The 20,688-nt window shown below is 44.2% G+C and overlaps 1 protein-coding gene across 5 annotated transcripts in view; it reads left to right on the forward strand.

Moving 5' to 3' along the window:
* PROX1 (prospero homeobox 1) overlaps positions 1-20,688 on the forward strand; it is a 48,844-nt gene that overhangs the window by 23,269 nt on the left and 4,887 nt on the right. For 3 of the 5 annotated variants that reach the window (XM_061185598.1, XM_061185600.1, XM_061185599.1), the window contains exon 4: positions 1-17. This exon is cut by the window's left edge and continues 178 nt beyond it. The exons of 1 other annotated variant lie outside the window; for it this stretch is intronic. In XM_061185598.1, the coding sequence (XP_061041581.1) occupies positions 1-17 (17 nt within the window). Of the gene's footprint in view, positions 18-140; positions 304-20,688 lie in introns of those variants that run through there. One more of the 5 variants, XM_061185601.1, reaches the window with a different exon arrangement.

Genomic DNA, 20,688 nt, shown 5'->3' on the forward strand with positions numbered 1-20,688 from the left:
AAGCAAATGACTTTGAGGTAGGAACTCATCTTTGTTTTTCGGTCATCTCCCTTTTTTTAAAAAAAATTATTTTCTTTAGAAAAGCCCCAAATCTGTCTTTTTTTTTTTTTTTTTTTTTTTGCTTTGGTATCTCACACAAGCATCCCCCAGTAGGGTAAGAGGTCGAGTGGCAATGAAGAGCCCCCCGTGGGTCCCGTCAGAGACCTGGGAGCTGACCCACTTCCGTTTCCTTTCCCATCCCCCGCCTCTGCTGCTTGCTTGGAAGACCCATGTGGCCACACAAGAGGGAATTGGCGAATCCAAAGAAACGGCAGCAAGGAACACACACAGAGTGATTCCCTTTCCAGAGAAGAGGTCCCTACCCCTATAGGCCTTTTTCACATTTAGGTTCTGGCATGTGGATTGAGTTGACATATGCTGTGTTCAGTGGTAGCTTCAAAAGTTGTTTTCTTAAAATGTCTAGAAAGATTGATGGGGAAGTGATTCCATGGTTTCAAACTTTCATCAGCATTCATTTCCTTTCTGGAAGAAATGGTGTGAGAATTTACCAAGTACCTATTATAAGAGACCCATGGACATCTTTGTTCGTTTGTTTGTTTCTGTTTTTGTTCTTTTGGGAGGACAACCTTGTGTGTTCATTTTGCATACGTGCAGCTTCACGAGCTTGCTGCTCTTCATTCATACGGTCTTATACATACTTGTATGTGTCTGCAACCTGCATATTCCAGGCACATATGAAGCAGTATAGATGAGTCCCAGAAAGCCGTATCTATGCAACAATAAGAGATGTGTGGCTATGAGTAAGGCATTTCTTTACTGGCTGATGTGGTGCCTCAGCAAGCATTTTTCATTGAACGTGATGACTTTCCATGAGACAACACTAGCGAATCTCCCAGTACCCACAAAAGCATTTTGCTGAGCCCTGCTGACTGGGGCAATGATGGCTGGAAGTGGGAATGTGGGAAGGGTTCTGCAGGCTGAACCTCTGATGATGAGAATGGACAGGCTGTGGCTTGACAAAGGTGGTCCTTCTCTTGTAGTACCTTGAGGAGGAGAATTTTTCCCCCACATCTGCTTGTGCGTGGACCTTATGTTAATATTCTTGCTTTCCTTACGCAGAGAGGTACCCCCAAATGCCCACAAAGTTCTCAGTGTCAAAGGAGAAAGGGGCACCTTGGTCTGGCCTTGTCAATAACGACCTGACCTCCACTGCCCCCTGCTGCTTGCCCATTCCTTTGGGGACCCTTCTCCCAGTGGTCTTAGCAGATCAGTTTTTGTGACTTGTGAAGAACTGAATGGGGAAGTTTAGCAGCGGGAAAGTCATGGTTTTTCCTTGAAAGTTGGAGTGTTTATACTGCAAGCCACCAATTTCTCTTTGCTATCCAATACCAATGTATTTTTCATGCCAAATGGGTTATAAGCAAAGTTTTTCTTTGGCCAAACACATTAAAAGTGAGGATCCTTCTTGTACTTACTGCTTCAGTATTTTAAAGTCTCTGTTGGAATAGAGCACTGGTTTACTGTATCGACAGAACACTCTAGCAGATTTCTTCTAAAGCTGAAGAATGTGACAATGGCTAAACTTTTTTTTTTGGCCACACTTTGTGGCATGCAGGATCTTAGTTCCCTGACCAGGGATCGAACCCGTTTCCCCTGCATGATGACGATGGCTAAACATTTTAAAGAAATCTTTTTAAAAGCTTCACTTCTCCCCACCCCCTTTCTGATAAGTCTATTGCTGTCAACTTTGAGCTAAGAGAATTCAACGGTGTGCTAGTGAACTAATTACAGTTTATTATGATAAATATTCGTTTGGCAACATGCGTCAAGCTTCATAAAAGAATTACCCGAGATCCACGGGATGGTTTGTGCATTTTTGCTGAGGAACATACTCAAGAGAACAAACCCTGACAGTGCCCATTAGGATTTTTTAGGGTCGTTTAAACCTTACCTGGTTGGTTTTAATCCCCTACTCAGCGCAAGGGCCAAAATGACACAAACAGGGGATGGCTGGAATCAAGAGATACCCAACAAGCTGCTCCATTTAGCATCATCTAAATCCTCCTTTAATATGATTAACATCTGATATTCCTCTCTTTGTGAATCATATCCACTTCCAGCCAGGCCACCTCTCCTTTATCTGCAGTGTCTATTTTAAGACTGCTTCAGTGCAAAGAGTATGGGGCCCAGGGAGCAATTTTGTCACTTCTCATGTGACTTCAGACAAGTTATTGGACTATTCTGGGCCTTATTCCTCCTTCGGTAAAAACTAGGCTCTTTCCGGAAATGTGCTAAGAACAAAGCAGGAGCTGGATTCTGCCCTGCCCCCTCCACTTACCCACACATATGCACATACACACCCCTACCACCACGTATGATCCTAATATCATGAAATAGTTTTTAATTTAGCCTCTCAGTTTGGGGCACTTACTAATAAAAGCTTCAGATAAGATGATCCTTCTTTTCTGTGCCTTTGTGCATGGAGGTCAGTGCTTAAGTGAGATGCTTAAAAAGCCGTTGGTCTAGTTGCGGTGAGCAGGGGCTACTCTTCGTTGCAGTGCGCGGGCTTCTCATAGCGGTGGTTTCTGTTGTTGCGGAGCAGGGGCTGTAGGCGCGCGGACTTCAGTAGTTGTGGCACACGGGCTCAGTAGTTGTGGCTAAAAAAAGCCCGTGCGTAGCAACGAAGACCCAACACAGCCAAAAATGAATAAATAAATTTGTAAAAAAAAAAAAAAAAAAAGCCACTGGTCTTATCATTGTTGCTCTTCTGGTGTGGACCGTGGCTGTGAGCCAGAAGTAGACCCAGCACCTCTATCTGATACCTCAGCTGCTATTGCATGCACTGCTTGACTTTTGCATCTAAGTTTCTCCCCTGAAGGGCAAGTCAAGTGAATCTGTAGCCTAAAATGAGCAAGTGAAGAAGATGGCAAAGTAGAGAACTGTACACCTGGTTTATTTTTAAATTTTTAAACAGAGATGGGGCCTAGCAGAGAGACTGAAGTTATGCCTACATGATGCCCAAAGATCCAATCAACTTAAAGGAATATATTAAACCAACTATTAGCTGGCCAAATAATAAAACATCTTCTTGATTGCATTTTAAAATTTCTCAATCAGTTAATCAGTGGTTTGTAGCAATGATAAAATAGCTCACATTTATTGACTGTTTAGTATGTTCTGAGCACTCTTCTAAGTGGTCTACCAATATTAACTTAATTTAATGTGAGTACTAATGATATGGATATTAATACAAGAAATACTTTAGCTTGCCTAAAGCTTTATACTGTTTTTAAAGTAGTTCTAAATGGGTGGGCACAGGGGAGCCAGGGAGAGAGAGCGAGGGTGAGGCTAACACTTTTCTGTCCTTTGCTACCTTCTCCTTCCTTCTTTCCCTCCTCCTACCCTTGTCTTTTCTCAGCTTTCTGCTCCATCTCTGCCTCTGTCATAAGCTTGCTGGTGGCACCTCTGTCACTGCTAAGCACCACCCCCCTCCAGCCCCTGCTGCTGATGGCTCTCCAGGCTGGAGTGGCTGCTGACCCCTGGCCTGCGGGAAAATAAAGCAGATGGGGAAGGTTTATCACTAGTGCAGAGGGAGTGGCTTGCATCTCCCTGCTCTTCTAGACCCTGCGCATTTCCTGGCTTGTATGAGTCAGAACCTTCTAAGTGACAGGAGAGCCTGTTCTGCCTTTTGTATCAGTTTACACAATTGCCAAGATTCTTGGCACGGCATTCAGACTTGGGGTGGTGAGAGCTTGAGAAGACCCAGGGGATGTGGAAGAAGACACTGAAGGGGGCGGGTAGGGGGGGATGAACCATGCTTTCAGCTTGTGCTCAAGGGAAGAAAGTTGGCTACAGGACAGGGGTCGGGCATCTCCCTCCCAACACAAGTCCGTGAAGGTGTTCAGAGAGGCACGTTCAGCGACAGGCCACATTTTTACCTCCTGCTTCTCACGTTAAATGAGATTGGTAACAATAAGTTTGTCGTTCCAGGTGTTATGGTATATATTTCCATGCTTCATTCTCACTTCATTTTGAAGAGCTTCCAAAATTGATTTTTGTAGGGAGGGAAAGGAGGTTTGGGATTCCTTCCCAGTTTTTAAATCACACTGATACTTCTGACTTCAGGGGCATAGGAGTTGAATTTTATTACTTCTGTTTCCCTCACAACTGTGGCAGGGAAAGAAAGCAATGCGCGCTGTCAGTTTCCAAGGCAGCTTTACACGTTTTTGCAGAGAACTCAACTAAGGCAACCGATCTGTGTAAGTCACAAAGGTTAAACGCACTGCTCATGGAGCCGGAAGACAGCCCCCCTAGGTTGACTGAGGTAGGCTGGCCGCTGAGAAAGGCAGGATGACCCAGAGATTGGGGTCTGGGCTGGCCTGCGTGGAGGTTGGGGAGAGAATGTAGCAGACACTTTCGTCTGGGCTGAGCCTTCTGACCGTAGGGGCATGTGCCTTGGACTGTATTGCTTTTCTTGTTTCCCTCACAACTGGGGCAGGAAAGAAGGCAAGGCTCATGATCAGTTTCCAAGACTGCCCTGAGCACTCCTTCTCCTTCTCCATTCCCATGAGCTAGCTCTTCCCCCGCCATGGTCAACCAGGCGTCCCCCGTGGGCCATTAGTGGCTAGCCAGTTAACTGCGGGCAGGGTCCAAACTCGCAGGAAGAGTGACTAACTTCCCTTGCCTTCCATAAAGACCCAGGGTTTTGGATGGAAGGCTTAGAAACAAATAGAAAGAGAACTTGATTCATTGATTAGCGGGCTTGTAAATGTCATTTCCTAAGATACTAATAACTCACGGGGCAGACGCTCCATCGTGGAGCCTGTGGTTTGACTTTTCTCTAGGTGTCACGTGACAGGTAAGAAGGGTACTTCTGCAGGCCTCTCTCTGTGTCTTCTCACTCTCCTCTTGGAAAGAGAAAATGAAAAGGCAACACTCCTCACATCCCCCCACGCACACACCCACCCAAACACATGACACTTAAACACATATAGTGCATCTACTTCCTCCACCAGGCTCACCCCCATGCCCAGCCCACTCCCGCTTTCCACACGACGCGCATTTAAGAAGATTTAATATATTTGGAAGTCTTTCATTCGCCCTGTCACCTCTTTAAAGAAAAATGAGGACAGGTGGATTTAGGGAGCGCTTCCCTCGGCTCCAAATAGATACTTAAATATGAGTGATCATTTGGAAAACTGGCACAGGAGGGAAACCCTTTTACTGCTCTGGCAGTCTTTTGGCCTCAAAGCCGAGGTGCCATTTAAACGATCACACAACGCACTCTTGGTGGGTGGCGAGGAGGAGAAGAAACCTTTACCATTTCTTTCCCTGTCAGTCCCCCCGTTGACAAGCCAAATTGATCTTTTAAGAGACTAAATGAATGTTCTCTAAATATATGTACACACATGGCTGTCTGGAAACATATTCCTCGTACAGAATGATTGCCTGAAATTTGAAGGAGGGAGCAGTAAAGACGCCAGGCTGGGTGGGGAAGGGGGGGTTGGCAGGGGTGGGGGAGGGCACAGGGAGAACCGCGTGCCTGAAGCTTCATTTTTGCACCGCTGTCCATTTGGGATTCAAGGTGTTGATCAGTATAATGAAGCAGGCCCATTGATTTATCATCTATTTGGTAATGTCATTGCATTTTTTAGCGCCCTGTGTCTTTTTTGTCATTGGGTTACATTCAGGCACAGTAAGATCAACGTTAAAACCTCCTTACTCAACAGCTTTATTAGTTATAGCATTCCATGACCTTTCTCAACATTCTTAAAGAAAAAGATACAGTGTAATGTCGCTTTACTTTGCTTATTGTCCTTTGTTGGGGGGAACAAAGCATTTTCTACAGTGGCTATAGCACATAATTATACAGCTTTCAATGGCAGTGTCTTGGTATCAAAGTTCAGAGGAGCCTTTAGAAAAAAAAAAAAAAAAAGATGTTTTGTGGCAGCCTAGGGAGGGTCTCATCTTTCCTTCAGAAAATAGTTCAAGGCTCTTCTGTCAAGCTTCCCTACTTAGAGCTTTTTCTCCTCCTGCTTCATAAAGTTTAAAGCAGATTCAGTGGAGTTCTATGATCTATTTCCTTTGAAAGATTGTTCCTCGGCACAGAGAGGCCCTTTGACTTCAAGAGTTCACAGATTCATGTCTTTAGGTATCATATGTCTGACCTTATCAGTTACTCCATTTAATGTCAGAGAAAAAGTCTCAACTCTTTGTGTTTGTCTGTTTTGCCTCTGTGAAATGATTTGGTGAAAAGACCATCCTTTTTAACACACCACTGAGAGGCCGTTTCTGCTGCAACCTACCCTGTGGCTTTTCTCTCTTTAAAAAAAAAAAAAATTGTCCTTGTGTTTTGTGTATGGATGAGTTCACAGTGAGAATAGAATTATACAAGGGCAGGCGCACACACAAAAAAATCTTTTGCTTTCCTCCCACACCTCCCCCCGCCCAGTGATCTATTGGCTCTCTTGGTGGCTGTACCCCAACAGGCAAAGCCATTTAGCAAACACAGAGGTGGCAGCCATGTCCACTGCTGGGACAGCATTGGGTTTTTCCCTTGCTTCGACCTACCCCTAAGGCCTTCATAATTAATTGTCCTTCAGAGACGAGGAAAGTTCAGAGACAGTGTGTGGCATGATGGCCATTGTCTGACGTTCAGTTCTCCTCGCCTCGCCTCTTTCTCTGTGCCCCACAAAGGGTTATCAATAGGAGAAAGGGAGCCCATCCTCTGCTGAGAGCCGCTGGTGGTGGTTGGAGCTTTCAGTGGGTCGGTATCATTGTGTTCGGCCCATCCTGGATTAAATGTCTGCAGGTCTAACCACCTTTTGAAAAGCAGCCTGTTTATTTCGCCTAGATTAAACAAACTCATTGAGCGAACCCCAGGCCTGTTCAAAAGTTGGTGATCCCTTTTCACGTGGCAGATAACATTTTAAATCACATTTCCTCACCCCATCCCACCCCAGCCCCGCCCCCAGGATTTTATTGCACTTTTAACTGTTTGGTTCTTTTTCAGCCATAGGGCAGAAAATGAAATGATCATGCACTCACTTCTCTTAACCACTTCAGTGTACATTTGCCAGAATGAGTGTTTTTGCAAACATTCTTTTGATGAAGCGTAGGACTTTGGTTCTTGAAAGTAGATTATCCTCGTTTTAAAATATTGTTTCACCTTCAACGATTGCCTCAAGCCAGTCTTCAGTGCTATTTGGTAACAGGACATAAAACAAATACAACCTGTTCCCCGCCCCCCCCCGCACCCCTGCCCTTTTGGCTGAGACACCAAATAAAGATGCACTATGGAGACAGCTATTTGAAAAGTAAAGGGAAAAGAGAGCGATTAATGATGATTATACCACTGTTCCTGTTAAATAGAGTGAAGCCAAGAAAACAAATAGAATCGTTCTTCCTAGAAGCAGTTGAACTAGCACGTTAGAGAGGTTTAAGATAGCTTCCCTGTAGTGTTCACGGAGACCTCAAGGCAGAAGGAAACCATATTTAAAGAGCATTTCTGTGTCCCTGAGAGCAGCGTCTTCTGGAGAAAGGGGCCTACAGGATGGCCAGAATCTATTCTGTCCCTGTTGCTCTTTGAAGACACTTTCACCACAGACCCTTTGCTATTTAAAGAGAACCTGGGTCTGGAAGTTGACACAACGAATAGAGTCATACCAAAAAGGGGATCATAAAAAATTAAAGTTATCCTTATGAATCTTTCATTAGAAGCAATGAAAAGGGACAGTAGCGTAGTCTAAGTCCTTTGTGTTGCCAGCCCTTCTTCCGGCCTCTGGGCTATTGTTCTTTCAGCTCCTCAAACAGACTTTTCACTTTCAAACTGACAAAAGTCACTTAAAAGCCAGACAGCTGTACTAACACACCCACCTTACGAAGCTGGAACCAGGGCAGGTGCCGAGGCCAGCTGAGAGACCTTGTTTAAAATGGGCAGGGGCAGCTCCCTCCTGCCTTCCTGTTGTTTTCGTGCTCGCTTTGAGGTGGGCCATTTATTGCTACTGTGTGATCCTCCCTCTCAGGCGCCCCCAGATATTTCTTGCATTTTCTTTGCAGCAGGAAACCTTGACACGCATGCTAATGTTTGTCCCTCGGGTTGTATGGCTAGGGTCAGGCTCGTGGAAGTTGGAGCACAGAACTTAGCAGAATCACAGGGAGTTTGACTCAAAACTCTTTCCTTCCGCTTCTCCCCTTCCTTCTCTTTTTCCAGCCTTTTCCAACCAGTCTGAATCTCTCGTAAGCTTTTCAGATTTCTGTGGCCTCTTCAGGAGTAGCTGGGATTGGATAAAACACAGCCACCAATGGTGGGGACAAGCCTCACCTTAGGATGTGGGATACAGCTAGAGAGAGGTAGGCAGGTAGTCCTGCCTGCATCCCAGGCCTCAGGGCGCAGCCGCCATGGGCCCCGGCGAGTCCTCTCCGTGTGTGTATTACAGCCCCCCTGCTCCCCTGTCACCTTGTGTACAGTCTGGTCTGTGACACTGATGGTGATTATGTCATTATTTTGCTCTGGGGGCCCTGGCACATCTGCAGAGCCCAAGCACATCTTCTTTGTTGCGCTGGCAATCGTCCTGCACCACAAATGCTTCATTAGCCCTGCTGGCGGCCTCCTTGCCAGACGCGAGTGCCCAAATCCAGGCTTCTTTCTGCTCCGTTCTTTTGTGTAGCTGATGATCGCGTATTCATCTTCCTGGTTCTTCCCCATTTTCCTCGACTTCTGAACTCCAGATGTCCCAGTGTTTTTGCCCAGAGCCCTTGAAAGTGTACGACGCGAAACAAGGCGACTCTTTACCCCTTAACCCATCCTCACCCCTTCCCACCTTCCTACTTTTCTCCTCCCCAAACGAATAGTGATTCTGAATATCTCCCCAACGTGAGGACTAACGTTTTCAAACTTGCAGTTTGAAAAGATACCACGGGATTGCTCCCAACTTACAATGGTACTTAGGGTTAGAATGAGTTATTAGACATTGCTTGGAGATGGATGCCTTTCTCCTGCAGCCCCTTCCCTCTCCTTGGCTCTTTTATTTCCTTCTGCACATTGCCACGTATTACCAATCTTCAGCAAGCAGTCTAAAATGTGAGTACAGAAAATATTCTTCATGCCTCGCTGAGCATGTTATAGTCATCTGAAGGTTCTTTTTCTCTGCATGGAATCTTCGTCTGCACTCTACCCCCTCCCAGAATCCCCTGCCCCCTCCTCCTGCTGTCATAACCTTTTTTTTTTTTTTAATTTATTTATTTTTGGCTGCCTTTGGCTCCCCAACAATGACCCATTATTAGATATTGAAAGTGACGAACACGTGGCTGTTTTGGAAACGAGCTAAAACATTTCTCTCAAGTTTTATTCTATATATTTGATGGAGCCACAGCTTTTGTTAAGGTGTGCTGATTTCTACATTAACTGCAGTAAATTTTAGAGCTTAATATCTTGGGCTGTGATAGGTACTACATAATCGGTATGTTTAATTTCCCCTTAAATGTGAATTAATTGATCTGTGTTAGCAGCTTCTCCAGTAGAGAGTTTAACCAGTTCTATCCCCCCACCACTGCAACATAAGATGTTTCCAACGTCTCTCTGTTTGAGTAAAATGTAGATTTTAATTTTAAGGTCTACTGAAAGGAGTAAGTTCATATTTTTATGGGAAGCATGGTCAGATCATTGTCCTGAATTCTAATTCGGAATCCTAGGACAAAGACCCTGGCAAGGATTAAAGAAAACCCCCTCCGAGGAATGAGTTGCTGTTTTGTACTAGGTTTCTGAGCTTACCAGTCATTGACCCCTGTTCTGAATATTAGGAACAAGCTAGGTAACAAAGTGAGGACAGAGGTGGCCAGATCAGTAGGCCACCAGCCCTGGGCAGGGAGCATGTAGGGAGAGGCGGGTACCTGTCACTGATTGCATCATTTTCAAAAGACTCAGGATGTCCCCAGAACATTCCTAACCTGCCATTTTTAGATCATTATGGTTTTATCACCCCTGGGTTTATTTAAACCTTTTTAAAAATGTAACTCCATTCTCAGAATACACCACTTCTCAAGGTAGTAATTCTCTAAATTTATTACCTGCTGTGAAAATAGTATCTTGTTTGTATGGCTGTTAAAGTGATTTCCCTGGAACTCCAAAGGGATATCCCTTGTTAGAATATCCTGGGATTTGTGAACAGAACTGTGGCCATATTCTCCATTTCCTCTCTGATTTTATAGACTTTGATCATTACTCCCTCTTAATCTTCATCTCTCCAGATTAAGGAGCTCTAATCCTTTTTAAAAGTCTAATCTCATACAGTAAGTGGGCTGCACCTGATCATTTTAGCAGCCCTTCTGTAATGCTCTTCCGGCAGGACCATGTGTTCCTGAGGGACAGTTACAATTACAGGACAACAGGGCAGAATTCCAGTGGGCGGCCACATCACGGTTTTATACCTCACATACACCTCCAATGCGACTTTTTTGATTGCCCCCAAAGTTCATCCTCAGAAGCTGGATTTCTTGACTAGCATCTCAGTAGCACTTACTGGTTAAAATGATCCTATGAGACCAATTTATGAGACCCTTGGCAAGTATTCTTGCAAATCTGATTGTGTCTACGGAACATATCCAGCCAAATAAAAATTGCACAGATCCACCCTGCTGTGCAGACGTTTTCAGTGTTTTTGTAGGTAACGTATTGGAGTGTTTGACATCATGAAGACACAGCCTTAGCCTTGGGCTTGAGTCTATAAAAATGACAACTAAGGCAAGAAAGCTCTGATCTCTGTATTATTCTCAAGCAGGAAACAAAATGTTCACTTACAAGTAGGTATAATTTTATATAAAAACGTCACCTTGAGATCTTAAAAGGGACTTCCTTTGGGGGAGTCTTTCCAATGTCAGTGGTCCTGGACTAATAATAGTGTAGAACTTAAGAGCATGGTTTCTGGAACCAGTCCCTGGGATCAAATCCCAGTGCTGACACTTTCTAGCAGTGAAACCTTGGCAAGTGTCTTACCCTCTCTGTGCCTGCCTCAGTGTCCTCATCTGTAAAATGGGGGAAATGATAGTGCCTACCTCACAGAGTTGTTGTGAGAATTAAATGAATGCCCATGAATATGTTAGCACAAAGTCAACACTATATAAGCATTTGCTTTCATTCATTTGTCAAGCCAAAGAAAAGTTACCTTGTCGCCACTGTCAGTAACCCAACTCTTGCATCATTTCCTGCTGACCCTAAACAGGAAAACAAACAAACAGAAGAGCAAACAGAGAGCTCCCGTTAGAACTGGGACAAAGAGTCAGTGCAAAACTGGTTTTGAAAAGAGAAAGTGATTCCTCCTGCCCCAGGGTTAGCTATAAAGATGACAGCAGCCCGGAACAGCTCCGGGCTTCTGGAGTCATGGGTTCCAGATGAGAAGGGCAGCCACGAGATGACAGGGTAGCGTGGAAGGAGCCCCAGATTGGAGGGTCTGCCCCTGGCAACACCTGCCTCTGTGGGCTCCACTTTGTTCACCTGTAAAGTGGTAAGATTCAAGACAGAGCTTTGTTCTAGCTCTGAAATTCTGCGATTCTAGAACAGAAGACATTCTGCCTTCTCTACATAAGTCCCGTGCAGGATGCAAAGCTTTAAGCAGTGACAGTGGAGGCCCTGGGAATACAGATGGCAACCAGGTGGAGCCACTTCCACCCTTGGGGTGCTGCTGTGGCTTAATTATCTCAGTAAAAATCTCCAGGGTGCCAAGTTTAGTGTTCTCCCATGGCCCTCTTTGCAGATCTTTTAACAGTGCCCTTGGAGATGTGGCAACTCCCTTGCTGGGATTATAGAGGTGAATTTTTCAAATTCATAGACAATTTATTGGCATTATATTTGCTGCTCACTTTGTTGTGGTGGCTAGGGCAGCCAAACAGTGAGGTCATTCATCCGAGAAGCCCTCATGCCTGTGGGTTTTCTAGGAGACGATATGGACCTGAACAAACTAACAGAGAGCCTGTATACCTGTCCCCACACACATTCCACCGAGGCCACAACTCAGCCCAGGCAATCGGCCTGTGTAACACGTATTAACTTCTGTAGAATATACAACATCTCCCCTCTTTCGAGACAGAGCTAACTGTTTTAGATGGTATAACTACTGTCACTACTAGGCTTGGTTGGTAGTTTTTGTAAAAGCAACATCACCCTTCCCTTTAAGCATGTCCCAAATGATAGTAATCAATCAGGAATGCCTTTTCCACTGGGATTTTGTATGTACAAGTTTGTGTTTGGGAGGTATCAAATCCTCACACAGGTCACTTGGATATGTTTTTTCTATCTTTCTTACGGTAATTGTACCCAACCTCTGTTTTTTTTTTTTAAGGCGACCTTAACGGTGGAAAATAAAATCTGGTACTAAAAATGACTTTTAGTAAAAGGTAATATATTCACTGAGAACAGATATGGGGGTTTGAGTAGGGGTGAAAGCAGAGGCATGATCAGAAACAGAAGTCAGCTATGCTTTCAAGGCCACTGTACTTCCTTTAATACAGAGAGTATTTTTCAAAGATTTATCATCTTTTTTTTTTTTGGCTATGCTGCGCAGCTTGCGGGATCTTAGTTCCCCAACCAGGGATTGAACCTGTGCCCTCAGCAGTGAAAGCGTGGAGTCCTAACCACTGCACTGCCAGGGAATTCCCAAAGATTTATCATCTTAAATCACCTGAAGGTGTACAAAATAATTTGTATGTAGACTCCTGACCCTGCCTTTCAGCAGGGCCAGTCCCAGGTCTCGACAGCATCCTAAGCCTTCCCACCGCAAACATTACCTCAAGACCCATGAGGTGTCGGTAGGGTTCGAGAGGACTTCCAAAGGCTCCCGGGGCCCTTCTGGAATCTGTTTCTCTGACTTTCCAAGATATTTACCTTTCTTGAAAAAGGAATGTCAAAGCCCTTCACAAAACTCTTAGGTTGCTTTTGAAATACGGCTCATGCTTAGTTTTGCAAAGGGTAATCCTGGAGGAGAAACCCATAGAGTTCCCTAGAACACAAAGCAGAATTTTTCTGACTTTTTTGCCTTTCATCCCAGTCCCTTCCCAAAACAACCCAGATATTATTGGGGATGCATCAGCTGTTGTCAACAGAGAGGCGGTGTCTCCCGTGACCTGGTGTTCTCCGAAGCTCTGTTCATTTAGCATCCGTATCTCCCAGTGCCTTCTTTGGTGCTTACTCTGAGCAACGCTATTCTCATTGTCCTGCCTCAACCCCACTTCCTAGCAATTTCTCCCTAGGCTTCTCACTCACATTGCTCCATCCACATGAATAAAGGGCACACAGACTAGTTTTGATGTTAGCCTGGGCAAAGCTTAATTATGAAGGTAAACCCCTGCAGAAAACAATCACGTAATGCATTCTCCAACGAAACAGGAGTAACTGTGGATTATCTGTGCCCCAGCTTCCTTCATGCAATATTGGAGAGTTGATGCCATGTTGTTTTTGAATAATCTCCCATCGAAGAAGGGCAGCAAGCTTGGCCCTATTTATCCTACTGTCTCACCCAGTAATGGTAGCAAAAGTTAAACTTCAAGCACTATCAGCTTGTCTTGAACTCAGACACGGTTGGCACATAATTCATGGGGTTGACTTGAAGGGAAGTTAGTTAAGGCTGCAGAGTGACTGGTATACTGCTTATTTTTCCATCGAAGCCGATTCATTACCTGTGTCACGAAGGAGGGAGAGATTCCTCCACGTAGTTCATTTGAATATTTGCTGGCAGGAAAGCTCCTAACGAAAAGCTCCCTGTCAAAGCAGGGCAAGACTGAGGTCCACCTGGCTCTTCGCATCTCTCTGTGTGGTCCATTAACTATTCCTGTAGACACGGCCAGCCTTACACGCATCTGAGGAGTGGCGTGACAATGTAGGTTGAATTCGGATATGTTGATCCAAGCTACCCTTGCAAGAACAACTAGTGTGCTGACCCAGTGAGGGACACAGGATTAGAGAAGAATGAAAGAGCATTAGGCCTTCAGAAAAGTGGTTAGCTCTTAAGTTTGGCTGAGAGCAGGGTTTGGCACACTCTGGCCTACAGGCCAGATCTGGCACTGAATCTGTTTTTTATGACCCTTGCTAAGGAAAGGTTTTTATATTTGTAAAGCATTGTGAAAAAGAAGAATAATATGCAGCAGAGACCAAATGTAGTCCACAAAGCCTATGTATTTACTGTCCAGCCCTTTATAGAAAAAGTTTGCCGACCCCTGGCTGAGGCTTTTTCTCTCTTTGGTAGAACATGAACTCTCTGAGATCCTTTCTAGTTCTGAAGTTCCAAAACTATGCTTCTTTGATGCAATAGTCTTGCTCCAGATCTTATCCAAACAGCCTACCAGATGTGTCATTCCAGCAGAGAGCTCACCCTTGTTTTTAAGAAGGGAGAGTATCTTTATAGTCTCTCGGGGGTGGAGGGATGGGAGAAAATATTAGATTTTAGTTTTTGATGCCTTTTCTATGATTTTGTTTTTGTTTTATTTTGATTGATGCTCATTTAAACTTAGAGTCATGTGTTGAGACGTGTTTGGGAGAGAAGGAAAATTTAACTCATTACAACAAATAACACGACAACTATTGTATTTCCTAATACATACAACACCAAGACCTCCAAGCATGAGCAAACAAACTAGCCACTTTAGGCATATTTGGTGAACCAGATTTCAGCGGCACAAAATAATTTTGACAGCCTCATAGAGTTTATTATAAAGACATTCGTCATTCCATTCCCAGCAAGCTAGTACTTCCTTTTCTGGGGCTGTGGGAGAGATGGTTTTATTTATCTTGGTATCTATAGGCAAAGCTGCCAATGGAATGTTTACACAGTTTAAAATGTATACACAAATTATTAACAGGTAGCATCAATGTGAAGACAGTCTTTTTTATTACCTAAAGTCACAATTTTTCAAAATGCTCAATCCCAGCACATTTTATCAATGTGTATGTTATCAACATCTGAAAGGTATAGGAATTTTATTGTGAATTCTGTATTTTGTGAATACCCACTCTTAAAAGGTAAAAGATGCAAATTCAGATGAGGAAACAAAGAAACTCCTCAGGGCAGCCTTGGCCCTTCCTTCGTGCTGTTGAGGGAAGTCCGTGTGAGGGGTGATGGCCAGGCCCATACGGCCACACCGCAGACCAGAGTCCACTGCCTGACATCCTTTTCCATGGCGTTCCACTGTCCAGTCAAGGTAGATCCTTAACTCCCTCCTTGCAGTTCCCATGTGACTATTCGTTCTTTTTATTACATTCCCTCCAACGAACTGTTTGCACCATGTCCTAGCCGGGCGCCACTTTGCCGGCATTTATAAGAGCTGGTGTGGCATCAGGGGATGGCGGGCAATTTCACTTGGAAGTGTATTCCCACAAGCTCAGTGCAGGCCCCTGCTGTGGCCACAGACAAGAGACAGGCTTTCCTTTTGCCACTTTTCCTAATTATCCCTGCAGTTCTTGCAGGCTGGCTGAGAGAAACCTTGAGGCTGTTGCGTGGATCTCGCTCACTCAGGGTCCTTCCCCGGCCCTTCCCCAGGTTGGCCTCCCCGCCCCCAGCCCCTCCCTTGCATATTAACATGACATTGCGTGGTGCTCCCAGAACGGAGCGGCTTGCACCAGCTGAAACCTCTGATCCCAAACCCACTAGAGAGTTTGGCTTTTGGATTTTGGCAAGAAAGCCTGTTGCCCATCAGGTCAGCATGAATAAAGATTTCTTTCTTCCTTTATTTTTTTAAAGTCAAGCATCAACTGACACTGCCCCCAGAGCTCGTTTTCTCAAGACAATTTAACCCCTTCTCCCAAGTACATTTATTTTCTATTCTGAACGCGCGCATTATTTTGTTTTTCTCTTTTCCCGTGAGACAACCAAGAAATCTACCCTATGTGAAATTTGAAAGCCAGATCAATTCTAAACTATCTTATCATTTTTAAAGTATGTTTATCCAGCTTTGTAGGAAGACTGAGCAGGCTGTTTGAAGGCCACATACTTTTCAAACCTTGGTTGCAACACGTTTGCCCCGTTTTGAAACTGTCTTTATCAGGCCGAGAAAACGAAAATCTATTTGACAAAGTGGCACTCTGGCCAGTTTATCTTGCAATATGGCTTTAGTTCACTGAGTCTATTGATTTCCTTAAATTAATGTTTACAGAATGCTACTGAATTTTGCTCAACAAAACATTGTTCTTTTGAAGGTTTACCAAAAAAAAATGATACAGACTGTTACTGCCATGTGTTCCTTTGCTTAGACGGAGGAAACATGGTGGGGGGGGGTTTCTTTTTTCGTTGTTTTGTTTTAAGGATAGCCTTGAACTCTAGCCACGTCCTATAAGCATTTAGCCTTCACATATTTAAGTAGCAAAACACGTAAGTAGGAGGTGAGCCCACTCATAGGCCTAAAGTTGTGTGGGCATCATGCTAACCTAATCCTGTAAGGTCCCTGAAAGCTGAAGCCACCTGGAGCATCAGAGTCAAAGAGACTTTAGTCTGAAGCCCAGTTGTGGCCGCAGAATCTTCCTGGCCTCATTCGGTGTAGCGCCTGCAAGCAGTTTTGTAGCCGGTGCTCCCTGAATAATTCCAGTCATTTGAAACAGAGGTGCGAGCATCCTATTAAAATTTAAACGCCATGTAGCCATTTGGTAGGAACTCTTATTATAACACCTTGCTCTTTGACTGTGGTGCTCAGTGCCTAATACACAAAACCTAGTCTCTAGAGTTGATTTTAAAATTGGCCTTTCCAGGGAAGCTTATGTGGCCGTTCAGCCCCTGACAGGATTCTAGTCACAATCATGAAATGACTGAAATAAAACTTGGGAAACACAAAGCTACTTTTCTCAATGTGTTGACTCGGCCAATAAAATCAGCCACATGAACCACCTCAAAGCATCTCTCAAGACACTGCTTTGCATACCCTTAATAATCACAGTGCAATGGCTCCTAGGAAGCGGATGGACTCCTCCTTAAGGTTCTAACCACCACCTTACATTTGGATACTGTTTTACACTTTGCAAAGCACATTCGTGCTTGTTTTCCCATCCAATCCTTCCCCATAATGAGAGGGCATTGGAACACAATCTCACCATTCCCTGCCCCCTTTCTGCCCTTCTGAAGGGCCAGCTAGTCTGCGGCTGTACACACAGGATAAATGCATGTGTGACTGCTAAGGGAGACCCCCTAGTCACAGCATCTTGCCACCATCTTTCATAGCTCCGCGATTCCCCTCTTCCACCTCTGGCAGGAGAATTCAGTGAGAGTGAGACAGTGGAGAGGAACAGCAATAACGTATCTGTTCTTCCCTTTTTGTCTGATAATCTCAATGAGGAGTTACTAAAGCATCTGAGTTTATCCATTTAAGTCCACTCTGTCTGCAGTCTAAGTCCCCAGCTTGTGCCACTGCCGTCAGGAGATATGTCTCTCCTTGATCAATATTTACTTAACAAACATCAGGGATGGGAGAGTTTGTTTAGAGGAATCACGTGCACACTAGGGTGAATGAATGCTCGGGAAAGTACTTCAACTTTGTCTCCTTTCCTAGGATCTTGATGTTTGTGTGTGTGCACATGCATGCAGCCACGTACAGATGCCCTTTTTCTTTTTAACTTCTCCAAAGACACTTAGAAGTCGTCTAGAAAAATGCCTCACTGTATATGGTTAGTACATTATTTATCCCTTAAGAGAACTCACGACATCAATTCAGTTTCAAAAATCCTGGCCCAAAGTTTGCTTTTCCTTTTGTGCTCCAGTACAGGTTAAACATTTTGGAAAGGCTCTTAGGATGAATTAGATGCACAAGCATCTTCCTTTGACCCCTTTCAGATGAGTGGAAGGGAAGAAAATGCAGATGGAAACACTAAAAGCGGTTTGATAGGGCAACTCTAACTATATACTACTGATGGCATTACATCTTTTTTTAGAAAGCCCAAGGAGAAAAGTAGCTCTCGAGATTTTCAAAGCCTCTTACCCAGTTTTCGGAATCAGACGTGTTTAACTCTAATAATAAATACAAACACCACAGTGCTGAAGTTTAGAGATCGCTATTCTTTCAACTTCACTCAAACAATTGCTTGAAGGCTCAAGTCAGTGCCTTCAATGCAGTTGACTTGGAGGCATCTGGGTCTAGTTTGAGGGGTTTTGTTTCTGTGTGGGTAGAGGCTGGGGGGGACTGTGGGAGTTATTTATTTATTTGATTTTGTGAATCGGAGTTGTAAAAGCCATCTGAAATATTCATGCAGAATTGTCTGAGAAGCCCGTTTCTGTTTTATTTACTGCACAGTAGACCAGCCACAGCGGATTAGTTCTACAATACCCGTAACAAAAGCCCAACAGCTGATGCATGTGATGTTAGGAGGTGACAAAACAGTTAAAGTATGCTGCTGGCTACAGGCAAGCAGTCAGCAGATGCAGACAAAAGGGTTTGTGACAAGAATAACTCTCTCTCCAAGGCGAGCAGTGAAGAGTATCCAAAATACCAGTACCCTTTTCTCCTTGACATGGTCTTCTTACAGTCAGCATTTTATTGCCCTTTTATAGTATTTTTTTTTTTAATGGAGGAGGATGAAGAAAGAAAACCCACACACACAAACTAATTCACCAAAATACTAGCCAGGATTTTACTTTCCCATCAGTTAGCCACTTCTGCCCATGTATATGTTTCCTTTTCCATTTCCCCACTGAAGTTTGAAAAATAAAATAGTTTAAAAGATGAACCTAAAAGATGATCTCTCTTGATAGGATCGTAATCTACTGATTGATTAGCTTGATAAGCCACTTGAGCCATTGGTTATTGGGGAGGGGCCAGGGAGAGAGGTTGATGCCTGGTTTGTTTTCTGTCCATTTCAGCAAAGATCATTCCACTGATGAAATTAGGCCAGTGGACCAGTTTTTAAAGGGGATGGAGGATGGAAAGGTATCCACGGGGAGTTGTGAAAGGGGCAGGGTTTAGGTCCCCTGCAAGAGGCCGATGGACAAGCCTATGGATGTTTCAGAGGTGTGAAAAATCAGCTTCTCTATCTCCAGAAAATAGGAGAGGCTGTCTTCTTTTTAACCTTTGTAATTCCCCTTCTATTCTCTGTGACATTCATTCAGCTGCCAAGAGCGTTTGGCAAGGTTTGGGCCAGTGAGCACACTTCCAGTGACCGCTAACCTTGGTATGTCCTGACACTTATGATGAGTGTCTGCAGGACACAGAAGGCAGGCAGCCTGCTATGTCAGGCTTTTATTATGTACTGCAGAGGCTAGGGACAGTCAGTTTAATAAAACAAATCATCCTTGAAGGTAAAGCAACTGGGAAGAGGAAGAGGAAGACGGGGAGAAAATGTGTCTTTGCCACTCATTCTGATTAAAAAAAAAAAAAAGAACAGCAAAACAACCACCCACCCAACACACCGTGTGTGCGCGCGCCTGTGTGTGCGCGCGCCTGTGCGCACATATGGGCAACTCAGGCACGGGCTGACAGACTTGAAAACATCCTCCCGTTTCTCCCGTTTCATCTAAGCCCACAGGGCCCTCATGTGCTCTGAGGAGACTCAAGTGCAAACAATTGTGATGAAATGGGTGGATGCTGATAGCCAACCCCCTTGAAATATATGAGTGCATTCAAGTACCTCCCCGCAGTTATATTCTCCTCCAAATATCAAGTCAAGGAGAGGCAAGACCATTTGGGGTGAGGTTCCTATATTGGGATGCCTTTTATCAAAGCAAAGTTTCCACTCTCCTCTCCTGAAGAACACTCAGCACTGCAGCTCCCACAATAGCCTCAGAGTCCCAGCCAGAGACTTTGGAAGCCTTTTGTTTTTCCCCTGTGGCATGTCCAAAGGCATGGCCTTCCCTCCCCCTCCCAGTGGCCTGCATTGTCTTGCATTCCAGGGACTTGATTGACTGTTGCCACCTGATGCTGAGGAGATACTCTAGGGTTCATTCTGCAGATTGTTGGGTTCTATTAAAAGAAACCTAGATAAGGGATTACTTGTCACTAAGGGATTTTCTGCAGATGTTTATTAGTGATTGGAAATCCATTAGGTGTGAAGAGGTACTGAGAAAATATGGGCAACACCATCCTCATAACCCTGAATTCTAAGATACCCCCCAAAAAATCAGAAAGGATTCCCCCGCCCCTTACTCTGTTAAATGGAGTTGGAGAAACTTTTCTGGCAGAGAGGTAAGGGTCTCTTTTTCATGGGTGATAGTTCTACCTGTGGATGGAATTCCTTGGCACTCAGATCAGTTGCTACCCATCAATTTACCTCTCTGGAGCCACCAAAAAAAGATTAATTGCTCTAGTACTAGAGGGTCTCATTATAACTTTCTTTTACCTATCCCAATCCATTGCATGAGTATTGCCTCAAAGTAAGCAAGAAATTAGCAAACCATTTGCAAAGAATTCATCCCTTCCCAAACATAAACCAATAACCATAGTCTCCTCTTGGGAATCTTTTGTGTCATTTGCACTTATTTTGAAGTTACTAGCTCTTCTGTGGTTTTTCTAAACCACAGATCCACAGCTTGTCAAGGTTTTGATGCCTCTTATAAGTAGGAAATTGCATTAAAAAGGAGCCAGCATGGTTTAATGGAAAGACACCTGGATAAGTTATTTCACATGAGTCTCTTCATCTCATAATTTCTTCATCTCATAGAATCTGTTTCTTCATCTATAAAATGAGTTCTGAGATCTATTTCAAGTCTTTAAATTCTGTTTTCTATCCTT

This window comes from Eubalaena glacialis, chromosome 3 (genome assembly GCF_028564815.1).
Source record: "Eubalaena glacialis isolate mEubGla1 chromosome 3, mEubGla1.1.hap2.+ XY, whole genome shotgun sequence".
Classification (NCBI taxonomy): Eukaryota; Metazoa; Chordata; class Mammalia; order Artiodactyla; family Balaenidae; genus Eubalaena; species Eubalaena glacialis.